Source organism: Bufo gargarizans, chromosome 3 (assembly GCF_014858855.1).
Source record: "Bufo gargarizans isolate SCDJY-AF-19 chromosome 3, ASM1485885v1, whole genome shotgun sequence".
In the NCBI taxonomy this organism is placed as follows: Eukaryota; Metazoa; Chordata; class Amphibia; order Anura; family Bufonidae; genus Bufo; species Bufo gargarizans.
Window position 1 is genome coordinate 564,500,101 of NC_058082.1, and position 22,523 is coordinate 564,522,623.

At 45.0% G+C, this 22,523-nt stretch overlaps 1 protein-coding gene across 1 annotated transcript in view; it reads right to left on the reverse strand.

Annotated features, from left to right (window-relative positions):
- LOC122932841 (Down syndrome cell adhesion molecule homolog) overlaps positions 1–22,523 on the reverse strand; it is a 406,234-nt gene that overhangs the window by 3,312 nt on the left and 380,399 nt on the right. The window contains 1 exon segment of the mRNA XM_044287480.1: positions 19,795–20,097. Coding sequence (XP_044143415.1) covers positions 19,795–20,097 — 303 coding nt within the window.

The window sequence follows — 22,523 nt, forward strand, 5'->3', positions numbered from 1 at the left end:
AACTAATTAGCTGCATATCGATAAATGAAGAAGGGTCGGTTTCCTTAAAGGGGATCTCCTCTAGGGTACCTCGACCATATGTGGCAGGCACCTAAGGCCTCTTTCACAAGGGCATCGCGGGTGACGTAAGGGAAAATGCGCGATTTTTCCTCGCAAGTGCAAAGCGTTTTATTGCGTTTTGCACGCGCGTGAGAAAAATCGCCATGTTTGGTACCCAGACCCGAACCTGGACTACTTCACAGAAGTTCAGGTTTGGGATCGGTGTTGTGTAGATTTTATCATTTTATAACATGGTTGTAAGGGAAAATAATAGCATTCTTAATATGGAATGCTTAGTAAAATAGGGATGGAGGGGGTTAAAAATAAAATAAAATAATCAAACTCACCTCATCCACTTGTTCGAGCTGCCCGCCTCGTCTTCATTCTTCTTCTTTGATGACCTGGGCGGAAAAGGACCTTTGGTGATGTCACTGCGCTCATCACATGGTCCATCTCATGTGATGAGCAAAGGTCCTTTTCCTCCCAGGTCATCAAAGAAGAAGAAAGAAGACAAGCCGGGCTGTGCGAACAAGTGGATGAGGTGAGTTGAATATTTTTTAAAAAAAATTTTAACCCCTCCAGCGCTATTGTACTATGCATTCTGTATTCAGAATGCTATTATTTTCCCTTATAACCATGTTATAAGGGAAAATAATAAAGATCGGGTTCCCATCCCGTCGCCTAACAACCATACGTGAAAATTGCACCGCATCTGCACTTGCTTGCGGATGCTTGCGATTTTCACGCAGCCCCGTTCACTTCTATGGGGCCTGCGTTGCGTTAAAAACGCACTATATAGAGCTTGCTGCATGTTTCACGCAACGCATAAGTGATGCGTGAAAATCACCGCTCATCTGCACAGCCCCATAGAAATGAATGGGTCCGGATTCAGTGCGGGTGCAATGCGTTCACCTCACGCATTGCACCCGCGCGGAAAACTTGCCCGAGTGAAAGGGGCCTAAAGATTATTGTCCTCGCTGGGTGGTTTAGTTTTTGATAGTTTATACTCATTTTGCCATTAGGTAATTCAGGTACCATGTACTAAGTTGTGGTGGGCTTGTGCTTGTATTCAGCAGTCAATCAGAACAAGCAGAGCTTAAAAGGGGTTGTTTTACCCCTGGGGATCTATTCTGCAGACCCCCCAAGCGTGGCTGGACCTGTGGTGGGAGTCATAATAACCTGCTGCTGGGTTCCAGCTCCTTCACTCTCTCAGTTCCACCGCAGCTCCTGGGCATCTCCGTCCGGTTTGACGTGGGTCACGTGGCCGCTGCAGTCAATTACTGGCCCAGTGACTTGCCACATGGGTGACACATCATCGCTGCAGCCAATCATTGGCTGCTGTGGACATGTGAACTGTGTCGAGCCGGATGTTGGCGCGGGGAGACCTAGGAGCTGCGGCAGAGCCTGGGGGGGGGGGGGGTGTGAAGGAGCCGTAACTCAGCAGTGGGGATCTGGTAAGAAGAACACCACCGGTTCCAGCCACACCAGGGGTCTGCAGAAGAGGTTCTCAGGGGTGAACAACTCCTTTAAGTCTAATACATAGGGATGTGCAAGTACCCTGAGCCACTGATGAGATGGGAGGTAGATTTCAGACTACCTTAGACCCCCCCATTAGACAAGGTAGCTCAGCTGGAGTCACTGATCATAGCCATGACCTAAAGGAGCAGCACAAAGAAGCAACCAATACGAAAGGAAATGCATACCAAGTAATCATTACTCAAAGGTAACTACATGTATACAGTATCTACACACATATTAGCTCGCAACTGGATTTATCGCTTAAAGGGGCTGTCCTATGAAGATAACCCATGTCCAAATGTTCTATCCCATAGAGCTGCTGTACACAAGTGGTTCCTGTACTCACAGACTTGAGCTGTCTTTGTATTACCAGTTATCTGAATTCCCGCCATGTAATACTGCATCTCCCCTCTAGTGAGCGCTGCTGGGGAAATGCCTGGCTGGTTTTGCTCTGAGCAGAACTGGTGATCAGCTAATTGCCCACACGTTAAAAAATAGATGATGAGAGTCCCTTCAACAATACTGTGCCTAGAGGCAAACACAAAGAGACATCCCACATACTGATGAATGGACCGTGCAAGGCGTCCTGCAAGGCTGGAGAACCTTTAATAAAATGGATTAATAATTAGACAGTGCGTCCGCTGAGTGTTGTGGTACACTGTGTGAGTGCATTAGTCACTGCGCTGAACGCCGCCACTAACTGTGATAATAAATATCTGACAATGAGCACAACCGCTAGAAATCAGGATCGATTGTGTGTTCACCTGGAATGAAAAAAAAAAAGAGTCCTTTAAATAGAACGTCTTAAAGGGACACAGCCTAGAGCAATAAGAAAGGAAAGCAAACACGTACATCTACTGATCGGTCTGCGGTGTGAACTGATTGTATGATGTATGGTCCTTGGTAGTCACCACAGTTTCCAGTAGAAGTGCTTGTAGAGGAGAGTACCCGTCATACAGAATGTCCTGGAGCGAGACACATGGAGGTAGAATATGGCCATAGGCACCACAATACTGCCCTGTGTTTGGTCCCTAACTTTTTTAGATTTTTATCAAAATTTAGTCACTAAAATCATGACTCCCAACACTTCAACCCAAATTGCAAGACAGGTTAAGCCCCATCCATGCTCTTTGAGAGTCCCACCTATGCTCTAGTTGAGAAAGCTCCACCCATGCTTTGACAAGGCACCACCCATGCTCTGACAAGGCACCACCCATGCTCTGACAAGGCACCACCCATGAACTATCGGAGAATGCACACAAAATTGCATGAATATGACTGTTTTATAGCAAAAAGTTTAGCGCCACTGATCATAGCAGCCAATCAGATTCTGACTTTTCAATTCCCAGGCCCTGAAAATGAAATAAGTGACCTTTTTGGGCACTAGGCCATGTATATCTAAAAAAAAGAAAGCGCTGTAAATCATAAAGGAAATTTTTGTGTCATCTCATACATAGGGGGCATTGTCATGCCCCACTCTGACGATGTGCGGAGGTCGGCCAGGATAGCAGCACGAAGTTAGTGTTTGTTTTGGTGCCGTGCTGGATCCGCCTCTCATCAGGTGCACTGGGCGGAGTCATTAGTTTAAATGGCACTCCAGCCAAGTGATCTGAGCGGATTATACTAATCATTGTGGTCTGGGAAGCTAGGAGGGAAGGTTGGCTGTCTGTTCCTGCTCTGGAAGATAAGTGTCATTTCTAGTTTGGTTGTTTTGTGTCATCTTTCCCATCCAGGTTCTGTACGAGCAGGCTGCTCCTATTTCCCCACTTCACCATCTCAGGGAATTCAGGGTTTTGTCAGCCCAGGCTGGAGGACACATCACACCTACCTTCAAGGTCTGTATGTGGGCTGAGCAGTGCAGGGAAAGAGGTCAGGGATTAGCTAGGAGGTGACCCTTCCCCTGTCTCTCGTCCAGAGCCTGGTTGGTGCGTTATCTGTGATTCGGAGTGCACGCCTGCCGTGACAGGCATATGACTAGGATATGCCTCCAATGTCTGATAGATGTGGGTGCCACCTCTCTAAAATAGAGTCCGAAAAGAAAAGGAGAGAGGACTGTGAATGCACAGCCACCCTAAATACATTTCTATGGAAGTGCCAAAAATAGCAGAGCGCTGTCTTGGCTATTTCTGTCAGCGCAAAAGAAGTGTATGGAGCGGTGGCCACGCTTGCACGGTGCACTGCCCATTCACTTGCGAAAATAGCTGAAGTGCACCGCCGGGTTATTTTTGGCACTCCCATCGAAATAGAGGGGCGGCAACGCATGCGCGGTCATTGCTCCTTTTCTTTGCTGGCTCCGTTTGAGAGATAGGTGCGGGTCCCAGAGGTGGAATCCGTACATATCAGACATTGGAGGAATATCCTAGCGATATGCCCCCAATGTATGAGATGACATATGCCCTTTAAAAAAAGCTTGTCTCATTAAAAATTCTATCTTATCGGTAGGCAGCATGTTATAGAGCAAGAGGAGCTGAGCAGATTGATATATAACTTTGTGGGAACTTATTCTGTGATTGACAGCCTTTCCTGTATGAGTGAGCATACAGAGAAAACCGTCAATCACTGATAGGACCGCCCACTGGACTCCTAACCACTGGCTCTTAGAGCAGAGGTTTAGATCAATATATGACAACTTAGACTGAATCTTTACCCACAAAACGATATTTTTATCTGCTCAGCTCCTCCTACTCTATCACATGCCGCCTGAACTTTCAATGTAACAGGTTCCCTTTAAATCCAAAAATTGCATGGAGGGAGGGGGTTATTTTGACTGCTGTATTACATGAAACGGAATAATTGTACATGATCTATAATTCAGTTAATGATATGTCTCTTCCTACTCTGCGTCTCTTCTGGAGAATCCTTTATTAATAGCGCCGGCTGCTCACTACCACATATACGCCCCCTACTACCCAGTATTTACTATGGAGCAAGCTAAAAATACCCGCCGCCGGCGTATCCTGCAGTAATTATTGTTCCATGATGAAACTGGAAAGCTATTTTCTCTGACGGATTTCTGTGTGAAATGTGAAAATTAGATTTTTTTTTCTATTTTTTGATGCTGAAAATCAGATTAGTTTGAGCTTTTTCATCATTATCTACAGATCTTCACCATGTGAAGTGTTCACAGACCGAGAGCCTCTTTTATGAGATTACCCCGAGTGAGCAGAGGCTGGAACTCCACAATGATGTGGGATTGTAGAAGTAATGAAGGAGAAAATAAGAATCAAAGGCATGAGAACTTTTTTTTATTATTATTATCTTTGTGGCCAGACTAGTTTTTTCTCTTGTGTAAAAAATAAAATAAAATAAAATAATAAAAATACAAATAAAAAAGTATTAGGATGGGTGGTTCTTACAGGACAAGGCTGAAGGTGGTGATGAAAGAACATAGTACATGAAATGGTTGGAAGTGGTGGCAGTGCATGTCTGATGAAATTAATGTTCCTTATGGAATATTTATGGGAGTGGCAGATGCACCATGGCAGGATCACGTAATATAAAGTGCCTCCCATTCTGCTCCATACTGTAATAGTGTCCCACCACAGTAACAGTGCCCTCTTACCCAGGGGTAGACTGGGAACTTAAATTGGCCCTGGGAAAAAAATCCTAAAACTGTCCCATGTTGTAGGGGGGTCCAAACTGACAGAAGGCATCAACACAATACTGCCTACACAATAATATTGCCTCCCACAAAATAATAGTTGTCCTTTACTGCCCCAAACACAGTATTAGTGCCCTCTTAACGACCCTCTGCATTCACCCTGGCATCTTATGTAATACTACATTTCAATTGCAATGGAAGCCATACCATGGTAATTATTGATATATGAAAGGGGATGATCTGTGATGAGACACCCTTTAATGGAATTTCCACTGGGAAATATCAAAACTCAACTCAACAGGCATGGTGCTTGGAGATGCCACCTCATAGACACCCACCATTGCTGTCCTTCATGGAGACATCTTAGAAGAATCTTAGAGTTCTAAGCCATACACTTCAGAAGATTGTCAGATAACGGCTCGTTAAGCTGACAGCTATTTCACCCAACCGACTGAGTCAAAGGTTTAAGGTGTGTCCTTTCTCCAGATATCTGGCATCTGGGGTGAGTAGGGACACACCATACACATTAGATGGTCGGTCAGGCCAACAGAAACCGAGATTAATCTAATGTGTACAGGCATATGAGCCTGCAAGATATTAGCTAAATATGTTCTTACGGCCCGTCCTGATACAGTTCATATTTCTCCATCCAAAAAGTTATATCCAAGAAGTCCAACCATATATCAGTAATAACAACTGTCTTATTCCTGGCTGTTCGGAGAAAGTCATCAAAAGATCTGTGAAGAAAAAGAATTCTAGGCAGACGAGGAGCAAGACATAAAAGCTGGCTGTGTTTTATGATGAGAGGGTGATCAAAATGTCACCGGGGCAGGAAAACCAGTGAATTATTACATGTGATCATAAACTGCTTCACGAAGGAACCTCTCTGAGGCTGGCACGCAGAGAACTGAAAAAAAAAATCCTGTAATTCTAAGTCTGAAAATAGACTGACTTCTTACGTTGTTAGAAATTACAGAAGATGGAGGGTGAGATCAGCTTGGAATTTCTAGATATTAAAACCATAATTTTTGCATTTGATATTAATAAGGGGAAAACAGGGAGAACACGTGATGTTATACATCTCAATGTTCCCAAGCCGGGGAGAAATTAAGATGTCTGCGAATGTGTAGCTCTGGGCAAGACATCAAAATGAATTTATGCTGTTTGTGTTAAAACCTAAGGAGGGGCTGAAGGTTCCTCAGGTTGGACTTCCCCTGGTCTGTACTGTATGTGAATGAGATCTCTTCATCACATGGTACCAGATAATCAAGGATAGTGCCATCTGCACCAAAAAACATTCAAAAAAATTATGGAGAACTGAATATTATAAGGCAATTTTTGGACTATATACTTTACAAGTGGCTATCTTCCTAAGGACCTCCATTCAAGCCCATCAGTTAGAGGATAGGTCATCGATGGGAGTTCGCTGCTGACCTTCCAGTGACCACCCAGGGATAGTTGGGGCATCTGTACCTGTATCTACACCCCTTAGTTCTGCAGATCAGTACCTGTCCAAGGGGTTGGATTCACATCGGTTGCTCTAAGGATAGGCCATCCATGAGTATCCCTCGACAAACCAAGCATGTGTGGTTTATGGCAGCCTGTATTCTGTCCATAAAATCCCATGTCTCTTGACAGGGTCACATATTCTTGCTTGTGAAGGGGGTTATTCAGATCACAGGTGAATCCTGCACTTGATACAATTCCCTATAAACTTAGTGTAGAGTGAGGCCTAACAAAAAAAGATGCCACCATTTACTCCTGGACCATAGGGCATGTGTGGTCTCCACACTACCAATTGCAGAAGTAATTTTTTTATCGTCCTGGAGCCAGAACCTTAAAGGAACTGTTTTTGTAATGAAAGATGATTCCCTTAAGGAGACCCGATCTTATGTTTGCTTGTTTACTGGTGCGGTGTTTGGAGGGGCGGACAATCACTCTGCACTTGTACAGGTGACCACAGAACAGTGGAGAATACATAATACATGACTGATGAAGCCTGGCAGCCTGGCCAGGATGGATTTCCACTTCATGTATTTTTAAAGATGGCAGATAATGATCTTCTCACCATCCAGTGGAACAGTATGAAACCGAGACGTCTCACCCCTGTAAATGAGCTTTCTAGGACTCGACGGGAAATTCAAAGATAAAAAAAATTGGATTCAGCATCTGACATGTCTGGTGAGGCTTTCCTATAGAGAGGATTCCACACAGGGTGAATCCCAAGCAAATAACATCCAAAGTTGCTTGGGAAACTGGATGATGACTGAAATACTATCTGTCTATCTCATTTCTATCTATCTCATATCTATCTAGTATCTATCTATCTATCTATCTCCTATCTATCTATCTATTAATTAATCTATCTCATTTCTATCTATCTATCTCATATCTATCTACAGGTTCATGTGGGCCCTTGGGCGATAAAGTCTCAGTGGCCCCCTTGTGGCATTTTGCACGGCTCTTACAGCAATGAAACTGCATGTATTATAGATTAAATACCTTACACAGAGCGGATATATGGGAATCAGTCCTTATGTGCCTACTTTTATTTTCTATCCAGTGTTTCAGTCCCTCAACTTTACTCACAGATATGTGCCCCCTCACAGTACATATGCCAAGATGTGTCCCCTTAACAGTAGATATCCCAAAATATGTGCTCCCTTACAGTTGATATGCCAAGATATGTGCCCCCTCACAGTAGATATGCCAAGATATGTGCCCCCTCACAGTAGCTATGCCAAGATATCTGCCCCCTCAAAGTATATATGCCAAGATGTGCCCCCTTAACAGTAGATATCCCAAAATATGTGCTCCCTTGCAGTGGATATGCCAAGATTTGTGCCCCCTTAATAGTAGATATCCCAAAATATGTGCTCCCTTACAGTTGATATGCCAAGATATGTGCCCCCTCACAGTAGATATGTCAAGATGTGCCCCCTCACAGTAGATATGTCAAGATGTGCCCCCTCACAGTACATATGCCAAGATATGTGCCCCCTCACAGTAGATATGCCAAGATGATGTGCCCCCTCACAGTAGCTATGCCAAGATATCTGCCCCCTCACAGTACATATGCCAAGATGTGCCCCCTTAACAGTAGATATCCCAAAATATGTGCTCCCTTGCAGTGGATATGCCAAGATTTGTGCCCCCTTAATAGTAGATATCCCAAAATATGTGCTCCCTTACAGTTGATATGCCAAGATATGTGCCCCCTCACAGTAGATATGTCAAGATGTGCCCCCTCACAGTAAATATGTCAAGATGTGCCCCCTCACAGTACATATGCCAAGATATGTGCCCCCTCACAGTACAAATGCCAAGATATGTGCCCCCTTCACAGTAGATATCCCAAAATATGTGCCCCCTCACAGTAGATATGCCAAGATATGTGCCCTCTTACGGTGGATATGCCAAGATATGTGCCCAGTGCCCCCTTCACAGTGGTTATGCCCAGATGTGCTCCCTTCACAGGAAGTAAAAAAACAAATCCTCCTCTCCTCAGTCACCTGGCTCCTCCCATGATCTGCACTCCCCATCATCATCAGCAGGATACTGTGACACATGGCGCTGCTGTGTAGGAGGAGCAGAGGTTAATTCCCAGCCTGCCCCGCTCCTCCTCCTACACAGATCAGCTGGACGATGTGTGAGGACATTGTGCTGCTGTGGAACGCTGGCGGCTCAATAGTGGAGCGGGGAGCAAATAGTTCCCTGCTTCAGAGGCGTGCCTACAGTGTTTGGGACGCGGGGCGGGTCCTTTACCACCCCCAATACTTAAAGAAAATTGCACCCCCTCACAATAGTATTGCCCTCATTGTACAACCTTCACAGTAGTTTTGTACAGAAGTGTGCCCCCTCACAGTAGTTATGCCCACATTGTGCCCTCTAACAGTAGTTAGGCCCTCTCTGTGCCCCTTTCACAGTTGTAATGCCCTATATGTGCCCCCTTCGCAGTAATAATAACCATTGTGCCCCTTCACAGTAATAATCCCAATTGTTCCCCCTAATAGTAGAAATCCCCATTGTGCCCCCTTCACAGTAATAATGCCCACTGTGCCTCCTTCACAGTAATAATGCCCACTGTGCCCCCTTCATTGTAGTAATGCCCTCTGGCTCTGTGCCCCCTTCATTGTAGTAATGCCCTCTGGCTCTGTGCCCCCTCCATAGTAGAAATGCCCATTGTGCTCCCTTCACATTAGTAATGCCCTCTGTGCCCCCTCTATAGTATAAATGCCCTCTGTGCCCCCTCCATAGTAATAAAGTCCTCTGTGCCCCCTCCATAGTAATAAAGTCCTCTGTGCCCCCTCCATAGTTATAAAGCCCTCTGTGCTCCCTCCATAGTAATAAAGCCCTCTGTGCCCCCTCCATAGTAATAATGCCCTCTGTGCCCCCTCCATAGTAATAAAGCCCTCTGTGCCCCCTCCATAGTAATAAAGCCCTCTGTGCCCCCTCCAAAGTAATAAAGCGCTCTGTGCCCCCTCCAAAGTAATAAAGCGCTCTGTGCCCCCTCCAAAGTAATAAAGTGCTCTGTGCCCCCTCCAAAGTAATAAAGCGCTCTGTGCCCCCTCCAAAGTAATAAAGTGCTCTGTGCCCCCTCCAAAGTAATAAAGCGCTCTGTGCCCCCTCCAAAGTAATAAAGTGCTCTGTGCCCCCTCCAAAGTAATAAAGCGCTCTGTGCCCCCTCCAAAGTAATAAAGTCCTCTGTGCCCCCTCCAAAGTAATAAAGTCCTCTGTGCCCCCTCCATAGTAATAAAGTCCTCTGTGCCCCCTCCATAGTAATAAAGTCCTCTGTGTCCCCTCCATAGTAATAAAGCCCTCTGTGCCCCCTCCATAGTAATAAAGCCCTCTGTGCCCCCTCCATAGTAATAAAGTCCTCTGTAACCCCTCTGCATTAAAAACCAAAAAACTCAGTAACTACTCACCATGTCCCGCTCCTGAAGCTCACAGTCCTCTCTCCCCTGCAGGCACATTTCGCTCTGCAGCCCTGTGTGGGTGGGGCTTATGCAGATTACCGGGCTACAGGCACCGCCCACACAGGCCGGCAGCGCGATCTGTGCCTGCATGCTGAATGGTGGAGCGGGGAGAAGTATTCCTGCTTCACCATTTAGAGCGCCGCCGGCCTGAAGGAGGGGATGAGCGCAGGGAGCTGAGCGGTGAGTGACAGGACCCAGCTCCCTGCGCTCCAGCAATCAGCGCTTCCATCTGTATTGATGGAAGCGCTCATTGCTTCTGGCCTCTGGCAGCTGTGCTGTGGGCCCTGCAGGAGCTGTGGGCCCTGGTACTTGCCCGGCTATGCCGGGTGCTGACGCCGACCTTGTATCGCTGTATCTAGTATCTATCTATCTCATATCTATCTATAGTCTATCTCATATCTACCATTACACCCATCCTCAAAAAGCCTTCACTTTACCCATTTTCCTTGTCCAGTTATTGCCCCATATCACTTCTTCTGTATGCCTCAAAGCTACTTGAACAACATGTCCATTCAGAACTGTCCTCCCACCTCTCCTCCTGCTCCCTCTTTGACCGCCTACAATCTGGCTTCCGACCCCACCACTCGTACGAGACTGCCCTTACCAAAGTCACCAATGACCTACTGACAGCCAAAACCAAGAAACAATACTCTGTCCTCTTTCTCCTTGACCTGTCCTCTGCCTTCGACACTGTTGACCACTCCCTTCTGTTGCAAACTCTCTCATCTCTTGGCATTACTGACCTGGCCCTTTTCCTGGATCACATCATACCTCACAGACCGGATGTTTAGCGTCTCCCACTCCCGCACCACCTCCTCATCTCATTTCCTCTCTGTTGGTGTCCCGCAAGGCTCTGTCCTAGGTCCCCTGCTCTTCTCTATCTAAACTTTTGGCCTGGGACAGCTCATAGAGTCCTATGGCTTTCAGTATCACTCCTACGCTGACGACACACAAATCTACCTCTCTGGTCCAGATATCACCACCTTACTATCAAGAATCCCACAATGTCTATCTTCTATATCATCCTTCTTCGCCTCTCGCTTTCTAAAACTTAACATGGACAAGACAGAATTCATAATCTTTCCCCCATCTTGTTCAACCCCCCCAACAGACCTATATATCACGATCAATGGCTGCACACTCTCCCCAGTCAACAAAGCCCGCTGCCTTGGAGTGACCTTGGATTCTGCCCTTTCCTTCCGACCGCATATCCAAGCCCTTTCCACCACCTGCCGCTTCCAACTCAAAAAAATCTCCCGCATCCGCGCTTTCCTTAACTTTGAATCTGCAAAAATGCTTGTACATGCCCTCATCATCTCCCGCCTAGACTACTGCAACATTCTCCTCTGTGGCCTTCCATCTAGCACTCTCGCACCCCTCCAATCTATCCTCAACTCTGCTGCCCGACTAATCCACCTCTCACCCTATTACTCCTCTGCTTCTCCCCTCTGCTAAACTGGCTCCCCATTGCCCAGCGAATTCACTTCAAAGTACTAACAAATACATACAAGGCCGTCCATAACCTGTCCCCTCCAGACATCTCTGAGCTACTTTCCCGATACACCCCCACACGCACTCTCCGATCCTCACAAGACCTCCTTCTCTCCTCTCCTCTTATCGCCTCTTCCCACAATCGCCTCCAAGATTTCTCCCGTGCATCCCCCATACTCTGGAACTCGCTACCCCAACATATCAGACTCTCACCTACAGTGGAATCCTGCAAAAGAAACCTGAAAACCCACCTCTTCAGACAAGCCTACAACCAATGACACTGCTGCCTCTATACCGCCATGACCAGCTTCACCCGCACCTACTGTGTCCTTCTCCCATACCATGTAGATTGCAAGCCCTCACGGCTGTATTATGTATGTGCACCACTTATCATATGTACAGCGCTATGGAATGACTGGCGCTTTAATAATAAATAATAATAATAATATCTATCTCATATCTATTCCACAGAGCTTTACAGACATTGTCATTGCTCGCTATCCCAAATAGGGTTCACAATCTACGTTCCCTATCAGGGGTGTGGGAGAAAACCCACGCAAACACGGGGAGAACATGCAAAATCCATGCGGGTGTTGACCTTGGTCGACCTTACTGCAAGGCACTAGTGCTAACCACTGATCCACCATGCTGCCCATAATTATCTACCTAATATCAATATATCTATTTAATATCTGAGTGGTATTATTGTAAAGTGAAAGGAACTGCGGCAACTCCGCCACCAAGTGGAGACCACGTAACATTACACCGAGTGCTGAGCAGCATAGTGCATAAAAGTCACCGATGCTCTGCTGACTCCATAACTGCAGAGTCCAGACCTCCTCCGCCATTAACATTTCATAAAAACTGTGCTGTGCCGGGAGCTTCATGGCATGGGTTTCCATGGCCGAGCAGGTGCATGCAAGCCTTACATCACCAACCACAATGCCAAGCATCGGATGGAGTGATAGAAAGCACGTCGCCCCTGGACTCTGGAGCAGTGGAGATGTCTTCTGTGGAGTGATGGATCATACTTCGCTATCTGGCCGTCTGATGAAAAAGTCTGGTCAATGCCAGGAGGACATTACCTGCCTGACTGCATTGTGCCAGTTGTAAGGGGGAGAGATAATACTATGGGGGGTTTTCAGGGGTCAACCTAAGGCCCTTAGTTCCAGTGAAGAGAAATCTTAATACTTCTATCTTTGTGGGAACAGTTTGAGGAAGACTCTTCTCTGTTCCAGCATGACCGTGCCCCAGGCACAGAGCAAGCTCCATAAAGACATGATGTATGACCTGGTCAGGGTAGTTTGGTGGAGAAGAACTAGACTGCACAGAGCCTGGACTTCAACCCCATCCAATACCATTGAGATGAACTAGAACAGAGATTGTGAGCCTGGTCCTCTTCTCCAACATCAGTGTCTGACCTCACAAATGTTCTTCTGGATGATTGGGCAAAAAGTATGTCCCACTTCTTCTATTGATGTCGTCTGTCTATCCATGCCACCATCTAAGCAAGACCATAAGATAAATGATAGAGTCCACCAGTCAGCCTTAGCGCAGTGTAATGCAGATCTGAAGTTTACTTACATTAGAGAGCAGGGTGGATGAGAATACAAGGGGTTAAGTTGTGGCACAATATAGAAGAGGCACAGATGGTGCCCGAGGGCTCAAGCAATCGTTTTAATAATAATTATTTCTTTCTTTTAAGTTCGTACAAGACATAAAGTTACCCAGCCATGGTGAACACAAACAGAAGTCCTTATACTGCAGATCCGGCGTCTGCTGCCAGGAGACGTTATATACTAGAAATCACCGCGAAGGTCTTGAAACTGAGCCATTTATATTATCATACTTTATATAGACATCAAGATGAGACTAGTGAGAGCAGCGGGAGTACAGACACTTCATATATCAGTATTATGATATAGAACACTACAACCTCCAACCTCCAATATGGCCAACCACATGACTGTAATACACTTCTATTATACTCTACACATAGAACACTACAACCCCCAACCATTGGACATGATACACTATTATACTCTACACATAGAACACTACAACCCCCAACCATTGGACATGATACACTATTATACTCTACACATAGAACACTACAACCGCCAACCATTGGACATAATACACTATTATACTCTACACATAGAACACTACAACACCCAACCATTGGACATGATCATAATACACTATTATAATGTACACATAGAACACTACAACCCCCAACATGACCCAACCACTGGCCATGACAATGATATAATTTTATTATACTCTCTACATAGAACACTACAACCCCCAACATGACCCGACCACTGGACATGACCATAATACACACCTCTCCTGCCTCCTGCATAATGGAAATGGTACGGATCCGTTTTGCAGCCCATAGACTTCTATTATGACGGAATGCATCCAAAGTCATTCCGTTATGAATTCCGTCATAGAATTGCGTTATGGTCGGTGGTAACGGAATCCATAATGCAATTCACCTTTTACCAGTAAACGAAGCGTGAACGAATTTCATAACCTTAAATTCGCTCACCTCTAACTACAACTCCCAACATGACCCGACCACTGGACATGACTATAATAGAATTTTATTATACTCTCTATGTAGAACACTACAACCCCCAACATGACCCAACCACTGGACATGACGGTATTACACGTCTATTATACTCTACACATAGATCACTACAACACCCAACCATTGGACATGACAATAATACACTATTATACTCTACACAGAGAACACTACAGCCCCCAACATGACCCAACCACTGGCCATGACTATAATAGAATTCTATTATACCCTATACATAGAACACTACTATCCTCAGCATTTTAGCACAGGGATTACAGGGAGTATAATGCACATCCTCCTATGACTTTGCACTTCTATAAATAGTGCCGCCCTCTTTCCCTCCCCCGCACTAGATTTGCCACTGACCATGAAGTGCAGATATTCAGTCAGCGCCAAAAGAGCCGGGCGTCACTTTAGGGTCATCTCCTGCAGGAAAGTTCAAAGCTTGGGAAAATAAGATTTCCTTTCTGTCTGATGGGAGTTATACAACTCTCCACCGCCGCCCTGGAGCCCTTAGCTGGTTACTTCTTCTCCTGTCCGATCCTGTATCTTTGCCCACAAACAGAGGATATTCTCCATCCAGTATCTATCCCCTATACTGGAATGGTAATCCTTAAAGGGCATGTCCACCTCCTGACCACCTAATAAGTCCTACATTCTAATTTCTTCATGTATCTGTACAGCATTTGAATCATTGTTTTCTGTTACAGAGCTGGAGTAAAATGAGAAAATGGTGTTGCCTGCTGTGACCACTAGATGGAGCTCCCTGTATACTGTCTTATTCAAAATCTGTGGTAAACACTGCCTTGTAGGGCTAGCTCATCTGAATGTAATAACACATGTCACTTAGCTATCCATGCTTCATTCTGGACAAAAAGTATCCAAATGCATATGGGAAGATAAGTGCACCAAGGGGCGGGCCCAAGACACTCTGGCTCCTCCTGTTTCCTCTGCCAGCCCCTCCCTCCCCTTCTTGATTGACATGTACATGTCCCTGCATAGTAATCTCGCCTGGCCCTGTCATTTTACATACGCAAAGCTGATCGCTATTCACTGCATATTGTGAAGTGAGCTCCCCCTAGTGGTGGCTGTAGGCAGAAAGAATTTTATCCATATTACTATTAGTTATCCTTTTTATTCCATAAGAAATGACTGAATTCCAAGTGTCATCACAAAGCAAGTAAGGAAGAGTTCAATGACAAGTTCAGTTCCGCTACATCTGTATATATTCTACTTCATACCAAGCAACCCTCCAAAACTGATCTACTGTCTTATGCCTAATGCAGGGCTTAAGTGGGCAGGGCAAGACATAGGGATTCTCTTCTTGAATAGCTCTGTCATGCTCCACCCCCTTCAAACCCTGTACTAGGCATCACATAACATGTATCAGTTTTGTCCAGCGTGTCCCTTTAAGACGAGGACACAATGGGTTAATCTTTTATCTGTGATATAACTAAGTTTATTCAAGGGATTTTCTTTCCCTGGAGTCCAAACCACCGAAAACAGGAGCAGTCCACGAGAGCGGCTGGAATCCATAAAAAGACTCACTGCGGACGGAAGAAGGCTGTCCATTAACCGCTCAGAAAAAAAATAAAAAATCAATAAACTATATGAGGGTGGTAGTGATGGCGTATATCAAATAACCATACATCGCCGAAATAATGCCGTCATATAATACACAAATTACGGTACCTAACAGCTCCTAAATAATGCTGTCATATAATACACTGTACAAATAACCTTACAACATGTAAATAATGCCGTCATACAATATGCAAATAACCATACTGCTTCTAAATAATGCCGTAATAGAATATAGAAATATCCTAACAGCACCTTAAAATAATGCCGTCATACAATATACAAATAACCTCACAGCGCGTAAATAATGCCGTCAACTATGCAAATAACCATACACCACATAAATAATGCCATCATATAATATGCAAATAACCATACACCCACACACCACTTAAATAATGCCGTCATATAATATGCAAATAATCTTACAGCGCCTAAATAATACTGTCATACAATATGCAAATAACCATACACCCATACACCAATGCCATCATATAGAATACAAATAATCATACCATTCAGCACTTAAATATTACAGTCATATAGTATACAAATAACCATACAGCTCCAAAATAATGCCGTCACCTAATATGCAATCATACATAGTTAATAAGACTGAAAAAAGTCCTCCATCCCTCCAGTTCAGCTTGTTATTCTGCAGCGTTTATCCAGACGAAGGCAAATACCGTCAGAAAGCAAATTTTCCTCAAATTAGGAAAAAGAAAATCCTTCCAGACTCCATTCAGGCAATCAGATAACTCCCTGGATCCACGACCCCTCTCTAGTATCTATAGCCTGTAATATTATTACGCTCCAGAAATACATCCAGGCCCCTCCTAAACTCTTTTAGTGAACTCACCATCACCACCTTCTCAGGCAGAGAGTTCCATAGTCTCTGTGCTCTTACCGTAAAGAATCCTCTCTTATGCTTGTGTACAAACCTTCTTTCCTCCAGAGGCAGAGGATGTCCCCTCGTCACAGTGATTTGAAAAGTGCCCTGTGGTTGTTCTGAGGAGATCTGTCAGAGTTGCTGCACGTGACTCGATCTGACAGTTTGTTTTGTTGTGGGTTAGAACTGAATCCCACCTCCTCCCAGGTGTTGTTCTTTAGGTAATTGGTGAGGCTATTTATTCCTCCCTCTCCCTATAGCCTTTGCGGGTTATAGTTCTGCCTTGTGTGAGCTCTGGAAGTTTGGTGGATCATCTGCTCCAACACATCTCTAGATAAGTCCTTTTCCCTTTTTCCTTCTGTGTCTGTTTTTACTAGGCCTCTAGGGTGATGCTAGCTCCTTCGGTGGTTGAAGGAGCTGGGTGTCTTATTCCCTCTTCCCTACAGCTGAAGGTTTGGTTCTAGGTTCGCGGGCATGTGCTTATCTACCATCGAGATATGCACATGGGCATAGCAGCTTAGGGAAAGTGTTTTAGGGATTGCTTTGTTCTCTAGCATTTGGGGACCAGTCAGTTGTTTTCTTTACCTTGTCGTGTTCTGTTTCCTTCTCTTATCTTACCTACCGTGACAAACCCATTATCTTATTGTCCTTGATAACAGCGGCCTGCTACAGTTTCTACAGTTTAGTTTGCTGTTCACTAAAATTTCTAACTCCCTTTCCATGTCCCTATTACCCAGTGTTTTACCGTTTAGTATGTACTGATGGCATGTACTATGTACTGGTTAGGCTACTTTCACACTAGCGTTGTTTAAATCCGGCGTTCAATTCCGACACCGGAACTGCCCGCCGGATCCGGAAAAACGTGTGAAAACGGATTACATTTGAATCCTGATCAGGATTTTGATCACAATGTAAAAATGCATTGGAAAAAACGGATCCGCCATTTATGGACTTTAATTTTTTTTTCACATTTTTCTGGTTTAACATGCAAAAGCCGGATCAGGTTTGACTGAACACACAGCGCCGGATCCGGCGTTAATGCAAGTCAATGGGAAAAAGGCCTGATCCGGCGTTCAGTCAAAGTGTTCAGGATTTTGGGCCGGAGGTAAAAATACAACATGCTACGGTTTTCTGAAAAAAAAAGTCAAAAAGACTGAAATGAAGACATCCTGATGCATCCTGAACGGATTAGTCTCCATTCAGAATGCATTAGGATAAAACTGATCAGTTCTTTTCCGGATTTGAGCCCCTAGGACGGAACTCAGCGCCGGAAAAGAAAAACGCTAGTGTGAAAGTACCCTTAGATGTATTTTTTCTTCCCATTTATCAGCCACTTTGCTAGGCAACGCTCCCCTCTTCCACACCTCTAAAAGTGTCTCTGACAGTACAACTGGGCATCTTCAGTCTTCTTCCAGCCACCACTAGTTGTAGCTTACTACACAGTATTTTATTATTGACTTCAATGTATTTTATTATTTCATGATCACCTCAGCTCCCCCTAGTGGTGGCTATCGGCCAAGAATATTTTATCATTTGTCTATTCAGAGGCTCAGGAAAATCAAGTTCAAACGATTGTAAAAATATATTAAGAAATTAATCCACACACAAATCTTTAGCTTATCCTGTGGTGACACAGTGAACGCCCAAAAGCCCAGTCTTCTGCAATGCTCCGGGCTCATTAATACAGTGTCAGAAGATACGGCTGATACGAGGCGTCTGCCAGGCACAATTAAGATTACAAAGGCATGAAATTAAAATGTAGACACTTTTTCGGATCAAATATGTTGAGTCGTTAAATCTGCCGCTTGTCAGGGTATTTGATGGTCGGCTGGTGTTCTGACAAGTAGAAGGCGGCAGGGTTTTGTTTCCACAACATTCCTGTTATGAAAATCCTCAGGTTAAAAATATCCCCCGAGCTTCTGGACGTCTCCAGCTGACAGGTAAATCGGAATAGAGGGGTTGTTAGTCTAGGAAAATGTCACCCTGCCCAGTGTTTACACACAGAGGTGAGCAGCCAAGAATGACTTTGCCTGCTGTGACAGCGGCTGCAAACAGTAAGCTGGGGACCTGTGGAGTCGCCACTTAAAGGGATGCAGAGTCCGAACAACATTACGCCTTCTGTGTGATTTCCTATTAACGCTGAGACGGCGGCAGCTGTCATACCTATGAAATGGCCCTCTGCAGTGCCATAAGGTAGTAAAAAGAAGGGAGCTCCGCCTACTTTCTTTGCTGGGAAGTGAAGTACATGACTCCTCTTAGCTCAGAAATGTCTGACATATCAGTAGGATTCTCAAAACTAGGAACCCAACCTCCGCTCTTCCAATATGTGTGGTTTCATGGGTTGAATCCCCACCAATTAGACCTATATGTCTTACTGGAATACCTCCTTTAATGGGGCGTGGCCCGATGATAAGTTAAAGAGGACGGGTTGGTTTTGGCCTGTACGGAAAATTTGAAAAATGTTCTGTAATGTGCTCTCAACTATGAGATGGCTCATTATAGACTCATTATCTAGTACCCATAATCCTTTGCAAAGTCAGGATTTATGGAATGGACAGAACCAGTGTTGGAATGGGCATATTTGGCCCATCAGAGGAAATAACACTGATGTCTCAACCCCCTCTGCTGGTCTTCATGAACTATGGTCCTCTCGGCAAGAACTGGAAGATCTTTTGGTGGTCCAGTTGGACACTGGCTCATGGATATATTTTTCAAGGGTTCAAGCAAAACGCATGTCTTAGGCTAAGATGGTCCAATCAGAAACCTCAAAATTATCCGTAATTAGAGTTGTAGCCACCCTATAGAACAAATATGTGGATCAAGGAGAAAGGAGTCTATTGTACCCTCAGTGACCACTCAAGATCACAGAAGAAGAAGAAGTACTTTTGGACACAGTCAACCGAGGTTGGTCAGGAGGCACTAGAAGTAAAACAGTTTATCTGGTTAGATCCTCATGGTATATGATGTTTTTTGGCTCTACTGACTCACTTTAACCCCCCACATAATTGTAGAGTGGGTGTTTTTCTCTTCTCAGGGTGGAAGTCAAGTAGTCACCAGGAAACCAAAAGTACCCTAAGCCTGAAGAAGGCCCAAACGCACTTACCTGGCCGATGTGCCTTTGGAGCTGCCATGTTTTGTACCTTTCCACCATCAAGAGGTTTAGGAGGTGATGCAGTAAATCTGCAAATCCCAGACTCTGATGGCGTGCTAGAGGTCAGACTGTCTGTATACTCATTAGTCCCTGCAGTCAGTTGCTCTGAAGAGGTGTCTGATATGAAGCATTCTGTGATGGTGAATTTGGCATGTCTCAGTTGCTCCTCCATCTTTGCGTGCTCGTAGGCTCTTGCTAACTCTTCGTAGGTGGACGAGGCACTTTCTGTGGAGACCATGCTGCTCCTCGCTCGGTCTGTGAGAAAAACGCACAATGCAGTTACTGGGCTGCAGCCTTACTGGGAACCGGGCACAGACAGAAGACACACATATCAGGTCACAGTCATGGTGGAGCTCTGCTGTCTGCATACATATGACGCCCTAACCAGAAGAATAGTGACATTCCGTTAATCCAGAATGTCATGGGAGAATTCTCTTTTTTGGCGCATAAGACAGAGTGAAAATAAATAATAAGTTAGGAATCATGCACATGGTCCTATTACGGGATTCTAGGGCAGATTCCACTGGCCCGCTCAAGGTGGAATGGGGGCTCACTCTACCATGACCACCTCCAGAACATGAGAAGCTACAATTATTTTGGCCTTCCTAATTTACAGGATTAAAGTAAGGCCGAATGCACATGATCGGGTCCGTTTCGTGGTCCGCAAAATACAGATGCGGTACCGTGTGCCGTCCTAATTTTTGTGCAGACCCACTGTCTTTTTTGCGGAACGGACACAGGGATGCGGAAAGCACACAGATGATCCACGTGCTTTCTACATCCCTATGTCTGTTCTGGAAGCAACACGGACAGCTTCCGTACTTTACGGATCTGTGATTCATATAGAGCAAAACTGATATGGTCATGTGCATGGGGCCTAAGCATGATGAGGATAACCAGATCCAGGGCTGAGCGCTCCGGTGCGTTTACATGAAAAGAGCCAAAACTTTATAAATAAAAGGTTTTATTAATAAGGCTAAAAATCCGATATAAAAATTTTTGGATAAAAAGTGCTGGAGCAGAAGTGTCGCTGGAATGTACAAGTGTAGCCCTGAGTGCAAGATGGTGTCCCACCCCATAAAATCCGAGTGTCTCAGCGGATAGAGACCGCTAGCTGTCAGGGGGAGCTAGGCCATCAGGGGGAGCTTAGCAATACCCCTTACTATTGGGGTGTGACACCCTCATGCACTCAGAGTACCATCTCTAATCTTGCTCCACATAGCTACCCTATCATATCCACAGTGGCCCCTGTGTATCTACTACATGACTAAGACTGGGGCCCACGACTACATTTGTACATTCCAGCAACACTTCTGCTCCAGAACTTTGTATCTAAAAGTCTTTATACAAGCTTTAGCCTTACTAACAAGAGTTACGTCTTTGCAAGTAAACGTCCTAACCTGCATGCAGTGAACATTAGAGGCATAATGCACACAGTGACGTCACAGCACGAGATTAATGAAAAAATGATGCCACAGTACATGGATAATGCACACAGTTATGTCACAGAACCATGATAATGTTACATTGCAGGAATCATGCATACAGTGATGTCACAGTACAGGAATAATGCACACAGTGATGTCACAGTACAGGGTTACTGCACAGTGATGTCACAGTACAGGGTTAATGCATACAGTGATGTCACAGTACAGGAATAATGCACACAGTGATGTCACAGAACCATGATAATGTTACATTGCAGGAATCATGCATACAGTGATGTCACAGTACAGTATTAATGCACACAGTGATGTCACAGTACAGGAATAATGCACACAGTGATGTCACAGTACAGGGTTAATGCACAGTGATGTCACAGTACAGGGTTAATGCATACAGTGATGTCACAGTACAGGAATAATGCACACAGTGATGTCACAGTACAGGGTTAATGCACACAGTGATGTCACAGTACAGGTTTAAGGCACACAGTGATGTTTTCTGGACGCGTTTTCTTCAATCGAGATGACCTTTACGGCTACACGGCAATCAAATGAATGAGTAGAGTATGCATTTTTTTCCCCGCCATTTCTGAAAAAATTGATTCGTTACCACAAAGTGCCAAGAAATTCGGATTTGTGGCGAAGCAGTTTTTTCTGGAATTTCGGATCGAATTCTACAACGCTAACTTCGATTCGCTCAACGCTACCTGCTATCCTGGAAGTTACCCCATGGGCACATAATACAGCCCCTGCGCACGCCGCTGCTCTCTGCACTGCCCTCTAATTAGGACTGTACTGATGGTCCGGAATGTCCAATAATCCAGAAAGCTAAAGACTGACTGCATCGGAACACAATGTACTTTCTGGAAGTAAACAGACGATCAATACTGGAGCGCCTGGCGGTGGCCGCGCACACGGCCTCTTAATCTATACGATTTTTAATTGCTTAATCATCCTCGGTAATATTAAGACAATTTCTCATCGGGTAAGCAGCTTACAAGAAAATCAATTATTGCGCCTTGTAATCCCTTTATTGGCTCAGGACGTATTTCAATTGGGAAATCACCTCCACCTTCCGCATTCACATTCATAAATCCGGCTGCAGATGGGAGAAGAGGTGAGTGGAGGAGCAGCAGCGCCCCCCAATATGTGTGTGGAGGTGCAGCAGCACCCCCCAATGTGTGTGGAGGAGCAGCAGCGCCCCCCAATATGTGTGTGGAGGTGCAGAAGCGCCCC